The sequence below is a fragment of the Babesia bigemina genome, scaffold Bbigscaff_71056, assembly GCF_000981445.1.
Source record: "Babesia bigemina genome assembly Bbig001, scaffold Bbigscaff_71056".
Lineage (NCBI taxonomy): Eukaryota > Apicomplexa > Aconoidasida > Piroplasmida > Babesiidae > Babesia > Babesia bigemina.
The window spans coordinates 1-16,204 of NW_012237219.1; the positions used below are offsets into that span (position 1 = coordinate 1).

The 16,204-nt window shown below is 48.0% G+C and overlaps 2 protein-coding genes across 2 annotated transcripts; both read left to right on the forward strand.

Moving 5' to 3' along the window:
• Positions 1-1,989: 1,989 nt before the first annotated feature.
• BBBOND_0003500 (hypothetical protein, conserved) lies at positions 1,990-7,260 on the forward strand (the record flags this gene model as incomplete). The annotated part of the gene is made up of 1 exon (XM_012915183.1): positions 1,990-7,260. The coding sequence occupies one exon, from the start codon at positions 1,990-1,992 to the stop codon at positions 7,258-7,260; it is 5,271 nt and encodes a 1,756-aa protein (XP_012770637.1).
• A 2,391-nt stretch (positions 7,261-9,651) lies between these two features.
• BBBOND_0003510 (hypothetical protein, conserved) lies at positions 9,652-14,721 on the forward strand (the record flags this gene model as incomplete). Its single annotated transcript, XM_012915184.1, has 1 exon — positions 9,652-14,721. One exon carries the CDS (start codon positions 9,652-9,654, stop codon positions 14,719-14,721), a length of 5,070 nt encoding a protein of 1,689 aa, XP_012770638.1.
• Positions 14,722-16,204: the final 1,483 nt, after the last annotated feature.

Consider the following 16,204-nt stretch of genomic DNA (forward strand, 5'->3'; position numbering starts at 1 on the left):
ATCCACTCTACATCGCCCTCTAATCCACTCCACATCGCTCCTTAACCCACTCTACATCGCCCCTTATCCACTCCACATCGCCCCTTTATCCACTCTACATCGCTCCCTAATCCACTCTACATCGCCCCTTATCCACTCCACATCGCCCCTTTATCCACTCTACATCGCTCCCTAACCCACCCTTCATCGCCCCTTAACCCACTCTACATCGCCCCTTAACCCACCCTTCATCGCCCCTTTATCCACTCTACATCGCTCCCTAACCCACTCTACATCGCCCCTTTATCCACTCTACATCGCCCCTTTATCCACTCTACATCGCTCCCTAACCCACTCTACATCGCCCCTTTATCCACTCTACACCGCCCCTTAATCCACTCTACATCGCCCCTTTATCCACCCTACATCGCCCCTTAATCCACTCCACATCGCCCCTTTACCCACTCTACATCGCTCCCTTAACCCACTCTACATCGCTCCCTAACCCACTCCACATCGCTCCCTAACCCACTCTACATCGCACCTTAACCCACTCTACATCGCGCTTTTATCCACTCTACATCGCCCCTTAACCCACTCCACATCGCTCCTTTATCCACTCTACATCGCCCCTTATCCACTCTTCATCGCCCCTTAACCCACTCTACATCGCCCCTTAACCCACTCTACATCGCTCCCTAACCCACTCTACATCGCCCCTTTATCCACTCTACATCGCCCCTTACCCACTCTACATCGCTCCTTTACCCACTCCACATCGCTCCCTAACCCACTCTGCATCGCCCCTTAACCCACTCTCCATCGCCCCTTAATCCACTCTACATCGCCCCTTAACCCACTCCACATCGCTCCTTTATCCACTCTACATCGCTCCTTTATCCACTCTACATCGCTCCCTAATCCACTCTACATCGCTCCTTAACCCACTCTACATCGCTTCTTATCCACTCCACATCGCTCCCTTATCCACTCTACATCGCCCCTTAACCCACTCCACATCGCTCCTCTATCCACTCTACGTCGCCCCTTAACCCACTCTACATCGCTTCCTTATCCACTCTACATCGCTCCTTTACCCACTCTACATCGCTCCTTTACCCACTCTACATCGCCCCTTTATCCACTCCACATCGCCCCTTTATCCACTCCACATCGCCCCTTAACCCACTCTACATCGCTCCTTACTCCACTCCACATCACCCCTTTATCCACTCTACATCGCCCCTTAACACACTCCACATCGCTCCCTAATCCACTCTACATCGCTCCTCTATCCACTCTACATCGCTCCTCTATCCACCCTTCATCGCCCCTTAACCCACTCTACATCGCCTTTTTACCCACTCTACATCGCTCCCTAATCCACTCTACATCGCTCCCTTATCCACTCTACATCGCTCCTTAACCCACTCTACATCGCTCCTTTACCCACTCTACATCGCCCCTTATCCACTCTACATCGCCCCTTAACCCACTCTACATCGCCCCTTTATCCACTCTACATCGCTCCTTTATCCACTCTACATCGCTCCTTTATCCACTCCACATGGCTACCTAACCCACTCCACATCGCTCCTAATCCACTCTACATCGCCCCTTTATCCACTCCACATGGCTACCTAACCCACTCCACATCGCCCCTTAACCCACTCCACATGGCTACCTAACCCACTCTACATCGCTCCTAATCCACTCTACAGAGCCCTAAACGCTAAAATCGACAAACTTAAAGCCTATAAAAATGACTGTGCTAAGACCCATCACCTCCCTGAGGAGGAGAGGACAAAGGGATTGGCTGAAGTGGAGCAGCAGAGAGAAATTGTTAAGAAACTTGAAACTTTCAAAAATAGCTTAACTAGTGATGATAATAATATTTTAACGCCTTTATGTGACGGCCTCGAAACCTTCCTCGGCTTCAACTCTGAGACCAAAGGCTACACTGGCCAGGGGATTGTGTACTCTGACCTTGACAGGCTGTGTGACGGGGTGATGGGATTTTTGAGTGGTGTGCTTGGTGCGGTGAAAAACGAAAATGAAGTGACAACTTATGATCAATACATCAGTGGAGAGGATAATAGACTAAAAAAAGTACTTGACACTTTAAATAATAATATTGGCACCGGGCGTGCTGGGCTTGCGGAGTCTGTCGCGGAGGTGAAGGGGTGGTTGGAGGGGTATGAGAGGGAGGTGGAGGAGAAAACGAAAGCAATGACTGATAAATTAGGTGGGTTAAAAGATGAGAAAATCGATGATCACGCGAAATTAATTAATAGTAATAATGCACTACCCGAACAGTTAACTGTATGGGACTGGGTGCTTGGTAACATTACAACGGACCTACAAAACATTGAAAATGAAAACGTTAGTAAATTAGATAAATCTCTTAAGCAAAAAGTACAAAATAAAATGGAACCGATAAAAAAGTCCGTTCAGTTGTTGAAAAATTCCGCCAAACACGGTAAATTTGTGGAGCAGTCGGCGAAGGTGGAGAGCGAAGTAAAGAGGCAGAGAGATGAGCTTGTGAGAATTATTGAAAAAGAAAGTGAAAAGCTTGGAGCAACACTGGCATTGAATGAGCATAATGTTCTTACGACAATTAATAGTGCGTATTCCGATTTGCAGAAAACCTTGAATGAAGAATTTCAAAAGATCAATAATAGCGTTAAACGTCTCAGAGACATACGATATGAACAATTCAAGCCTCTCAAAAAGGCAGTACAAATGGCGAAGAAAAACGCTAAAGATTACTACGAAAAATTCGACCAAAATTTCAAGGCACCATTTTTGGCGCATTTTGATAGAATTAAAGAGTTATTATGTTATGTCAGTATTAATGATTCAAACATTCGTGACCACGCGGATAAGTCTTGGCTTCGGTATGAAGTTGACAAAATTACTGAACAATTGAAGGCGGTTGGTAGAACATTTAGCGGACATGTTCGACATCTGCAAGATAGGATAAAAGAAGCTGGGCAATTGTATACGCAGGCACATGAGAAAGCTGCTACTGCATTGAAAATGGTCAACGATGAAGATGTAGATGGCACGCAGCATATAAAGAAGATTAGAGATGCCGCCAGCGCTTTGCACAGTAAGACCGATGAGCTTAAGAGCAGTTACAGGACAGCGAGATGGGGTGTTATGTCAGCCAAAAAAAAAGCTCAGGCTACGCTTAAAAGTTTAGATGAGCTTATTCAGAAGGATATGACAGAGTTGAAGGGAAAGATTGACGTTGCGATCAAGAGTTATGTTACGGATGTTGTTAATAAAGTGTTGACAGCAGCTAGTAAGGCTGACGGATATTTTTGGGGACCCAGTGGGATTACTCCCTCCGTTGAAAACCTGAAGGATAGCCTTGCGACGGACTCTCCGCTGCTACATCAGTCGCTTCTGCAGATTACAACGGTAAAAGAAAATGGCTTTGCTAAGGCATTGCAGAATGCATTATACGAATTTAAACAGGCCCGAGGTTTCGGCACGTTGCAGCAAGGTCCAGGTGATTTCCGTGTCACATCCGCTATCGCCGGAGATATAAGTAGTGGCGTTGGCACTAAGGCTATGAATGAGTATCTTCAACTGACCGACAAGAAGTTCAAGCACTCTGTGATGACGCATTACCAAGGTGAGGTTGGGGGCCACAACGGCGAAGGTAGTGGCAAAGCAAAACTTGAGTCAGAACTTGCTAACATTAATGTTGACGACCTTAAGGTGACCGACGCAGCCACGTATGGAACACATAGGATCGACGATGAAATCTGCGGCCTTCACGATGCCGTCACAAGCGCCTTGCAAACATTTACAGGCGCACTTCGTAATCAACTGGAAAATACAACCGACGGCGTTCTAGACAGGCTGGGAGAGCTAAATGGGAAGATTGGACAGGGAGCTTCGAATGGAACTGAATGCCTCGGTGGACTTCACAAGTTACTTGAAAAGGTGCATACCGATGAATTCAATGACAACGTTGGGGATATACAGAAAGCCATCAACGCAGCGATTTCAACCGTAAAGATGCTCGAGACGGTCCCCGGTGAAGTTGAGACAATGAAAGAGCAGGTAGTAAAGTTCATGGCAGATATAAAGCACCAGTTTTACACTCTCTATGGTAACATAAATGTCATTGAGCGTGACGTAGAAGAAGCCAGCGCAACCTTAAATAATACCATTCTTCAACTTTTACAAGCAGCACATGATGTCGAAGACACAACTGGTATAGCTGTGAAAAAAGTACAAGTTTCCCTCATTGACACCGTAGATCAAGCCTTCGGGGACACCACGAAATACGCCGACGCACTTCAGCAACATATCCTCGAGGCCACAGAAAAAGCACTCAAGTATGTAATATTTGATATCCGCTCTCTCTTCGCCGAAGGCCACAAAGCCGACCTGGCTGCGCTCAAGACGCTCGTCGACGGGCAGAAGGAGGAGATTGAGAAGATCATAAATCATGATAAAGCGAATAATATTAAGGGTCTGCTGCAAAAAATATACGGTGGCGTGTATCCGAATCCTCCAAGTCCTCCTAAACCCGATGTAAATAATTTGCTACATAAGCTGAAAAGTGCCCTACCCACTTCTCCGCCTGGCAAGGCAACTCCAGTTGACCTCAAGAAATTCCCAGAGGTAGCTATGGCATTTAATACGTATGCCGATGATATTCTTATGTACATCCAGGGCCAAGTCATGACTCCCGGATCTCCCAAGCAACCCACTGACCAGTCCACCAAGGTCGGTGACCTTAAAAATGCACTTGACTTCCTGCTTCGATTTATCGCTAATAATGACACTATCTATCACTTTGATGATTACTTTGTCAAACTACTTGATAATCTTAATTCCCAACTTACCTCCCTCTCTCCCTCCTTCTCCTCCCCCTCCCCCCTCCTCGCCCTCCTCAAGGCCGGCCTCTCCGCCTTCACGCAGCAACTCGGCCACGCGTACGTGAACAGGTATAGTGGGAGGAGGATGGGTGAGTTGGTTGAAAAGAAACAGTCATCTACAGACCAAAAGGCTACCAAAAAGCAACTTCCTGACACCTCAACCGATAATTACGATTTAACCCCTGAGGGCCGCAACTGCGCCAAGGTCTGCCTGACGATAGTGGAGATGTTGACCAAAAATTTTGTGGAGTTGAAAGATGAATGTCAAGTCTACAAAAGTAAGCAAATTAACACGTATGATGATAATTTATTTGGCGAATGTTTTACGAAACGTGGTTTCACGGTGACATCCGACAAGGGTAGGCAGCACGGCGAGTTACAAGACAAGAGTGACATGACCGGCGATGCAGTTTATAAGAAGATAACGGCAAAAGTTACAGGCGTCCAGATGTTAACTTTCCTAAAAACATGGAAAGAAGAACAACGCAGAAAACATCCTCACAGGCATCCAAATGGTAACATTCACCTCTTCGACGTTCTTGACTTCCTGCAAGGTTACGTCGTCACATATTACACAGTCCGTCACCTGGAACATATTCCATCAGCTAAAGCACCGCGTAATATTTATCAAATGCTGCAATGGCTGAGCGGCGTTCGATATTATCCAAGTCTTATTCCCCTGTTCCTTTGCTTCAAGGATCTGTTTCCTAGACGTAAAGAAGACGAAGGAAAGGATATCAAGGCTATATCACCCGCTAGCGTAAAGCTCTCAGCAACAACTGAAATCACGTATGCGCACTTAGGAAGAAAAGTGTTTGTGAATGTCTGTTTACACGCCCATGATGTCTTGGTTGCCATCCTGGGTCACGGTCACGCAGGTGGGCGATACGCTGTCGATTTCAAAACCAACGAAGCAAAGTTGTTGTATCCTAGTAAGGCGAGTGACTGTTTTGATATGCTCGTAGACATTGCGTATCGCGTGCAACACCAGCTGTATTTCCTCTTCCAACAGTTTTACTTCGAATCATCGTACAGCTCATGGCGCGACTGCCTCTATGGCAGGGGAGTGGCCGGGTCATCGTGGAAGTGCAATACCAAGCAGTGCCCTAACCACGACTGCAACCAAACGGCTAGGCAAACGGCCAACCAAATGGGTAACCAAACGTGTGACCAACACTGTGACCAATATCCCATGTGCGACCTAAAATCACCTTTGCAGTCATTCTTGGAGGATGGCTTACAAGGCTTCTTACCACATCAATTTACCAAGCCGGGCTGCAAACTGGAATGCACGGCAGCCAATCACAAAGCTATTCCCTGTAAGACTCCCATGGGCTTCGGTGATATAAGTAATATGGCATCGCATACGCAGAAGGGTACGCATCTCAGAGATGTTTTAATAGATTTCTGCGGGAATTCTACTGCTCCCCTTACACTGATGTGCGCTTATTTCAACTGCCTGTTACAGCGTCCTCCTCAGAATCTGGGTGATATGTTCGCGTTCTATTACAACCTAATGAAAGAGTGGAGTAAGAATGAGACGCATAAAAGAAAGGCATTTGACGAAGCTGTCAGGAAGGCCAATTTCGAAAATCGAGGTACAACGCTCGAACTGGATGATGTCTTCAGTGCGCACAGTAACATTAGCAGCAACCACGCTGGGAGGCATCTGTCTAGCCTGGTGAACTGCGACGGTGATAGTGGATCAAATTGCGGCCGGTATTTGAAGCCCATCAGCACCGACGTATATACTATTTATTCATCGGAATATGCTGATAAGTATGTCTCATGGATCGTCTACCTCACTGAAACATTCTATGACTTGCTTAAGAAATTATACGACGAATGTAACGGCAACTGCGGTCCGAAGGGATCCAACTGCCACAACAAATGCTGTGTCAAAGGGTGTCCATCCCTCGTAAAAGAGTCGAAAAATGTGACCCATGATGAAGGATGCACGTCCATTGTCCAGTGCAAGCATACACTTCCAACCTTGTGCAGATATGGATTCACGTTCTGGTACCAGACGAGGATCAACGGCGAACAAGGCATAGAAAAAAAACGTACCTGCAAGGATTTGTGCAACGTGCTAGAGAGAGTGCTGATTGACAAAGAAGCTGACCAAGCTCCACTCGCTAAACTAATCTACGTCACAATTCCTAACTTCCTCTTCGAAATCCGCGCCCCCTTCATCTGGCTCAATGTCGCCCTCTGGCTCCTCTCTTTGTTGTACCTCCTCCACATCATGGTCATCCGCCTAGACCTGCTCCACATCAAATCGCATCTACATAGTCCCTCGAGTCATCGCATAGCTGCTCAATCACTACTCTCCGCTGCACGTGTTAACAAGCTTAACAGAGTGTTTTACCTGCAACCATAATCGTACTCACGTGTTTACTACCTACACTCACCTAGCATCACCTACTCACCTAACTTATGAATTGTGCTTTAATCTGTTGCATCACTCATTAATCATTGTATGTGATTGTGTAACAGTTAACTAAAGTGGTGACCAAGATGCTGCCCAAAGTGTTGACCAATGTTATGACCAAAGTGCTGACCAAGGTGCTGCCCAAAGTGTTGACCAAGGTGCTGACCAATGTGCTGACCAAGGTGCTGCCCAAAGTGTTGACCAATCTGCTGACCAATGTGCTGACCAATGCCATGACCAAGCACCTGACCAATGTGCTGACCAATGCCATGACCAAGCACCTGACCAAGGTGATGGTCACGGCAGCGATGACATGGTTACGGCAGCGATGGCATGGTCACGGCAGCGATGGCATGGTTACGGCAGCGATGACAGTGGTGACTTAAGTTGCATTTATTATCCACTCTACATCGCTCCTTTATCCACTCTACATCGCCCCTTAATCCACTCTACATCGCTCCCTAACCCACTCTACATCGCCCCTTTACCCACTCTACATCGCTCCTTTATCCACTCCACATCGCCCCTTTATCCACCCTTCATCGCCCCTTTACCCACTCTACATCGCTCCCTAACCCATTCTACATCGCTCCCTAACCCACCCTTCATCGCCCCTTTATCCACTCTACATCGCTCCCTAACCCACTCTACATCGCCCCTTAACCCACTCTACATCGCCCCTTACCCACTCTACATCGCTCCTTATCCACTCCACATCGCCCCTTTATCCACTCCACATCGCCCCTTTATCCACTCTACATCGCCCCTTAACCCACTCTACATCGCTCCTTTACCCACTCTACATCGCCCCTTAACCCACTCTACATCGCCCCTTAACCCACTCTACATCGCTCCTTAACCCACTCTACATCGCCCCTTACCCACTCTACATCGCCCCTTTACCCACTCTACATCGCTCCCTTATCCACTCTACATCGCCCCTTTATCCATCCTACATCGCTCCCTAATCCACTCTATATCGCCCCTTTATCCACTCTACATCGCCCCTTAACCCACTCCACATCGCCCCTTTACCCACTCTACATCGCCCCTTTATCCACTCTACATCGCTCCTTATCCACTCTACATCGCTCCCTAACCCACTCTACATCGCCCCTTTATCCATCCTACATCGCTCCCTAATCCACTCTACATCGCCCCTTTACCCACTCTACATCGCTTCCTTACCCACTCTACATCGCCCCTTTATCCACTCCACATCGCCCCTTTATCCACTCTACATCGCCCCTTAACCCACTCTACATCGCTCCCTAACCCACTCTTCATCGCTCCCTAACCCACTCCACATCGCCCCTTTATCCACTCCACATCGCTCCTTTATCCACTCCACATCGCTCCCTAACCCACTCCACATCGCCCCTTTATCCACTCCACATCGCTCCCTAACCCACTCCACATCGCCCCTTTATCCACCCTACATCGCCCCTTTACCCACTCTACATCGCTCCTTTACCCACTCTACATCGCTCCCTAACCCACTCCACATCGCTCCTTAACCCACTCTACATCGCTCCTTAACCCACTCTACATCGCCCCTTAACCCACTCTACATCGCCCCTTTACCCACTCTACATCGCCCTTTTATCCGCTCTACATCGCTGCCTAATCCACTCTACGTCGCCCCTTTATCGACTCTACATCGCCCCTTACCCACTCCACATCGCCCCTTAACCCACCTTACATCGCTCCTTTATCCACTCTACATCGCTCCTTTATCCACTCCACATCGCTCCCTAACCCACTCTACATCGCCCCTTACCCACCCTACATCGCCCCTTCATCCACTCCACATCGCTCCCTAATCCACCTTACATCGCTCCTTAACCCACTCTACATCGCTCTTCTATCCACTCTACATCGCCCCTTTACCCACTCCTCATCGCCCCTTAACCCACTCCACATCGCTCCCTAACCCACTCCACATCGCTCCCTAACCCACTCTACATCGCCCCTTTATCCACTCTACATCGCTCCCTACTCCACTCCACACCGCCCCTAACCCACTCTACATCCCTCGAATTACCTTGCCATAATACCGCTATGACCTCTTTAAACCATCCTAATAACCTCTGCCTTGTCACCCTTCACTTACCTTCTTCCACCTCCTGCCACTGCCCTGACCATGTGCCGCTCAGGGAGCTTGGCAAGAAATTTGACAAAATTTAAAACCCTAAAATTACCTTAAATAATGACCCTGCTAACATCCTTAATAACCTTTGTACTGGCCTCGAGAAATTCCTCGGCTTCAACTCTGCTACCAAAGGCTACGACGGCACTGGCATTGTGTACTGCGACTTGGATAGGCTGTGCGACGGGGTGATGGCGTTTTTGAGTGGTGTTCTCAGTAACATCAAAGACCATTTAGGGCAGCATAAAAATACTTTAGACATTGCAATTAACAGTCTTGAGCAAAATAAACACCTCGGTAAAAAAGGTTTTAATGTTGCGATTGGAGAGGTGGTTAAAGGGGTGCGGGGGTATAATGATGGTGTCATGAAGTCTAATAAAAAGGTGAGTGAACCAATAAAAACGATGACAACAAGAATGAATAAATACACGGAAAAGGCCTTAAAACCGTTACTTAAAGAAAAAGATTACGAAAATCCCGAAGAAGTTCAGAAGGCTGTCGAGCAGATTGACAGAGAAGTGGAGAGCTGTAAAGAGGCTGCACAAGAGTTCAATGACGCTTTCAATTTTGATACTCAAGATAAAATGAAAAAAGACGTTGAAGATCTTAATGCGCCTTTAACTGCCAAAGTAAAGAGTGTCGCTGAGAGTGTCAAGCATGAGAGTGACAGGCTGGGTAGGATGGCGGAGAGGCAGAAAAATGAGTTGAAGGACACGACGGAAAAAATTAAAAAAATTCTGGGTAATTTAAAAGTGAGCGTTGACTGCAAAATAAATGATGAAGTGAAAGAGTTTGTTAATAATTTGAGAAGCAAAATTAAACCTATTAAGGAAAAACTGGAAACAATTACCACAACACTATCGCAGTATATTATCGATTTGCAGACGTGGATGAATGAGACTAAAGATTTCATTGACAAAGTACGGCAAAATGAAGTGAAGAAAATCGTCAACGAGACGAGCGACAAGCTTACTGGTAAAACGAATTTAATTGAGGATGAGAGACAAAAGATGTTGAAGTTGAAAAAAGATCTTACTACTCACATTGAAAGCGTTAGAAGTATTGTTAAAGACAAGGTAGCAGATGCAAAGACCGTAAAAGTTGCGCAGTTAGATGAGTGGAAGAAGGCAGGCGGAAGCGTTGTAAGCTCGGCGACAAAGAAGTGTACTGAGATTGGTGGGATGGTGGAGACTGATGGTGCAGGTAACGGGGATATTCATAAGTTAGCTGAAGATATGAAAACAAAGGCTGAGGATCTAAGAAAGGCGGCAATTGCAGTTGAAAAAGAGATTAAACGGAAAGTCAGCGGTGCTCTGCAGGCCGTCCAAAAAATGAACGATGACCTCAGAAGTGATCTATGCAAGGTGAGAGAGCAGATGTTTAATAACGGTATTTGGGAATACGTTAAGAAACAGATTACGGCCGTCATTGATGCAGCAAAACTAGCAAATGGTACCGACGTAACGCCTTGTTTCGATAGGTTAAAGAGCGGTTTGGAGAAAGGTAAATTGCAACAGTTGGTGACTGCTGTTGAGAGTAACACTTCAGAGAAGAATAACATAGGGAAGCTACTTTACTCTCTAAATTTTTACGGCAACGTTAAACGTAGAACGCCATTAAATCCTCAACCTCTCATTCAGGCCATCACCCAGGACCTTGAGAAACAAGTCGATATTAACATGGGGAAGGATGAAGATGGTGATAGTAAGATCGAGTTTGTTGAAGGCAAGTTTGCAAAATACAAGTTGCAGGTGAACCAAAGCAAAGTGGTTAACACCCTCACCGGCAAGCGGGGGCAAAATGAAGGCGCTCTGCCATCCGCAATTGGTGAAATTAGAGATGTCGGCTTACAAAGACTTACGAACGGAAAAGGTATTCCAGAAATGTTGGTAGATAGTTCTACCGTTTTTTCGCACCCCTTCGATCAAATCACCGAAAAACTCAATAAAATCGCCGGGCTGGTTGACAGCGACAAAACGAAGTCGGGTGCATTGGCGGATGGGCAAAAGAACGGCGTCAAAAACTACTTGGATGATATCACAACCCTGCTTGGCAAAGCTCCCGTCGACCTCAAGTCAGATATAAAAGGGAGCCACAAAGGTGTCCAAGGCCTCGAGACGATCAAAAAGGAAATTACCACCGCGCTGGACGGTATCGACACATACGCTTCCGACATCTCCGTTTCCTACATAACCGATGGCCTGGATAAGGTATCCACCGCAATCACACAACACCTTGGAGATCTCGAGCAAGCTATAGATCAAACCACGAATGCCGTCCATGCGAAATTGATCGCTCTGAAAGACGATAAAATTGGTAACGCTGCGAATAGCAAGACAATCAAGGAGAACACCTTACAAGCCATTTCTGACAAACTTGACAAACTACAGAAGGGCCTGGTGACAGATGCTATCAGAGATACCAAGTCGCTGCTTGATACCTACTTGACGAAAGCTGAAGAATACTACGCGAAAGAACTTAAATCTCACCTCAACACTCAAGTAAAACAAGCCATCGAGACGCTCACCACCCACTCGCAAAAGCATTATTTCCTCGCCACAGTACAACTCTTGTCCGAGTTCTCCGAAAGGGTTGAGAAGGAGTTGAAGCCGCTGCCGCAAGAAATAAAAAACGATTTGGAAAAGGGGCACAAAGGGTTCATGAATAAAATAGAAAAGTATTTCATTGGAACTGACAAAGGAATTAAAGTCATTAGGGACATCAAGACCACCCACTCTCGTCCAGAGAAGTCTCCACTCAGCCAGGCAGCTGAGAGAGCATACAACGCTTCCAGACGTTTATGTCATTATTTGAAGTCACAGACGGACTTCATATCAGACTTTCAAAAATACGAGCCCTTGCACAACTCTCTTCTAACTTTGCTTGATGGATTTAAAACTTCCGAACATTTCAATCACCAATTTAGAGATAACTTAGACACAGTTAAGAATACTCTCGACCAACTCGCTCCTCGGCAATTCGGCACATCTTCGACGGTCATGTTACAAGCCCTGAAAGGGGGAATTGCTGCTTTGGTCGACGCACTTGACAAAACCTACGTGAGCAGTTACTCCGGGAGACAATGGCAGGAGGAGGAACTGGGACACTACGCCAAAATCTGTTGGACCATCACGCCCATCTTATACGACGCTCTAACTGAACTCAAGAATAGACTCGAATATGAGAACTGGAATGATTACAAAATATATCACCCAGCTGACAGCACCTCCAGCCTCCACGCTCTCTTCTTCCGCGACAACGGGTATGACTTCAATCGTCCTGAGAACGCTGAGAATGGCGGACTGAATCACAGACAAGACTTCAATGGTAGCAGCATTCTCAAACACCTAACTAATGAAGCGCATAATTTGTTCAGTCAACTGTCATCTCCCGTCACCGGCATTCCTCCATCGACATCCGGGTCGGACGAGCTTGATGTAACCGTCGCGGAGGAGAGTGGTCTCATCCAAAAACTCTATGATTTCCTGCAGACGTACTGCAAAGTCTGCCACCTTACCCGTATTGACAAACCCCGGGCGCCATGCTCCGTTTACGAAATTCTCGTCTGGTGTAACGGCCTGCAGTTCAACCCCGTGTACGAGAGGTTCAAGAAGCACGTTGAATCTGAGTTCATGAAGGAGGACAAGCTAAATCCAGGTACAAAGAAGCTGCAGCCCTTCGATGCGCACCCGTCTGCTGTCAAATACGGTGACGTTGAAGCAGAGCTCTACAATGTGTCTGCCCATTCCCATGCCGTCCTCACTGCTATCCTGGGCCACGGTCACAGGGACGGAATCTACGCGTGTGAATTCTCCGACAACTCGCTTAAATTAGATTACCCTAGCAACATGATCCAACTGCTGTGTATGTTGTTCGATCTGCTTAAGCGCCTCTACCACCAGCTGTACTTCCTGCTGAAGCAGTGTCGGCACAATGCTCAGCTCAGCGGCTGGAAGGACTGCCACTACGGCAGGTACATCGGCGGGTCAGGCTGGCAGTGCAACACAAAGCAGTGCCCTAAGCAAGACTGCGACCAAAGTCACGACCAAAGTGGCAACCAAAGGAATGAGCAATATCCCAACTGCGGCGTCAAGTCGCCACTGCAATCGTTCTTGGAGGACGGTTTGAAAGGCCACCTGCCGCATTCGGTAGCAGCTAGGGGATCGAGTCTGTCATGTGGCACGTGTGGTAGTACACCTGGTATGCCGTGCAGGACGCCAATGGGCTTCGCTGACATCAGTGCCATCGCGTCGCATACGATGATAGGCCGGAATATATGCGAGGTGCTTGAGGCTTACTGTGGGAGTGCAAAATCGCCTCTTACTAGACTGTGCGGTTACCTCAACTGCCTGCTACCCAGTGCGCCGAAAACGCTGGCGGACATGTTCAGCTTCTACTATCACCTCACCGACCGCTGGGGTATGAGTGGTAACGGACACAAGAAAGAGGCATTTGAGGAGAAAGTTAAAGCTGCCAATTTCGGACGTAGTTATGGTGAGTTGAAAGTCTACTACTTATTTACCCCTAGTCACTCAGCATTGAAGAAGGGCCACTCCGATGGTAGTCTGGGCAGTCTCGTATGCTTATCAAGGGAAGCCGTCGTATGCGGTCCTTATCTCCGTCCCATCAGTCAATCCATCTACGAGACGTTCTCGTCAAAACACGCCGATAAGTACTTGTCGTGGATAGTTTACCTGACGGCGACGTTCTACGATCTGCTTAAGAAATTGTATGATGAGTGCAATTCCAAATGCGGTGCCAGGGGATCGAATTGCCACGTAAAAGCGTGCATCAAGGGGTGTCCAACTACAACCATAGCGCAAGATCCGCCACGATATCACGATGCCAAATGCAAATCCATTGTAAAGTGCAATGCTACGCTGCCGACATTGGCGAAGTACGGCTTCGTTCTCGGCGATCCAGAGAGGCTGAACGGGGATAGACCATCGCATACAAAACGCACGTGCAGAGATTTCTGTAATGTATTTGCGGAGGCATTTGAGAAGGACTCACATCTTGTGAAGTTTTTCAAAGCCATTGATAATTTCATGTTCGCCATCCGCGCACCCTTCCTGTGGATGACCGTGGCACTCTGGTCACTGTCCCTCTTCTACCTCATCTGCGTAATGGTTGGCAGACTGGATGTGCTCCACATACGCTCACACCTGAGGATACCGTCGTCGCACAAGATAACGCCGCAGTCATTGTTGGCTGCAGCGCAAGTCGGAAGGCTTGCCAAGATATCGTATCTACAACCGTAATTGTATTCACATCTGTAATTCACAGTAACTCACTTAGCGAATCACCTACTCACCTAACTGACAAACGTAGTCTAATGTGTCGAATTACTCTAGCGGCAACCTGTGAACTAAATAGCACCTAGATTAGGTGATGACTAAACGACAAAGCAACGAGTTAACCTAGCAACCAGGCAACGTGTTGACCTAGCACCCAGGCAACGTGCTAACCTAGCACACAGGCAAAGTTCTAAGCTGGCGGATGATCTGCAATTTGGTAGGTGTTGTGGCACGTTGATTGCCTGGTGCGTTGAGTTACGCGTTGACTGTGAGAGGCGTCCGCGTTGCCCATTGAGTCGGTGTCACGTGAGGCTGGGTGATTGGTCGCTAACGTGGGCGGCCGAGAGGGCCGCGGCGGGTGGCCTAAGTCGTGTGTTGCGAGTCACTGGCAGGGTGGCGTAATCGGCGTTGGCCTGGTTAAGTAGCATTTATAGGCAGTGATATAGCGATCGTTAATATCACATTTAGGCACGTAGCCGACGCGCTCGGCCAGCATGGCGCCGATATCTCGGCTCGTAGCACGGTGCTGCTGCACTGTGGGAGTTGAGCGCACGGGGTTCGCTGCAATATGTATGGCGTTGCGAATAGTGAATAATTTAGAGTGACAGTTGGTGCTGATGACATGCGTCGCGTCAGGCGCAGCTGTGGTATCCCGGGCAGCGTGGGTGTCGGTGGCCTGGGCTGGGGGGATACAGCGGTGAGGGTGAGTGTTGATGAGGGGAGTGGGAGCGGCAGTGGTAGTGTTGCAGTTGGTGAGTGCTGCTTGAGTGACTGATATGCTTGCAGGTTGAGGGGAGTGGGAGCGGCAGTGGTAGTGTTGCAGTTGGTGAGTGCTGCTTGAGTGAGTGATATGTTTGCAGGTTGAGGGGACTGGGAGCGGCAGTGGTAGTGTTGCAGTTGGTGAGTGCGTTGACTAAGTGATTGATATGTTAGCAGGTTGAGGGGACTGGGAGCGGCAGTGGTGCGTGTCGTAGTAGGTGAGTGCGTTGCTAGGTGATTGATATGCTTGCAGGTTGAGGGGACTGGGAGCGGCAGTGGTACGTGTTGCAGTTGGTGAGTGCGTTGCTTAGGTGATTGATATGCTTGCAGGTTGAGGGGAGTGGAGCGGCAGTGTCACGTGTTGCAGTTGGTGAGTGCGTTGCTTGAGTGATTGATATGTTAGCAGGTTGAGGGGACTGGGAGCGGCAGTGGTGCGTGTCGTAGTAGGTGAGTGCGTTGCTAGGTGATTGATATGCTTGCAGGTTGAGGGGACTGGGAGCGGCAGTGGTACGTGTTGCAGTTGGTGAGTGCGTTGCTTAGGTGATTGATATGCTTGCAGGTTGAGGGGACTGGGAGCGGCAGTGGTACGTGTTGCAGTTGGTGAGTGCTGCTTGAGTGATTGATATGTCTGCAGGTTGAGGGGACTGGGAGCGGCAGTGGTAGTGTTGCAGTTGGTGAGTGCTGCTGT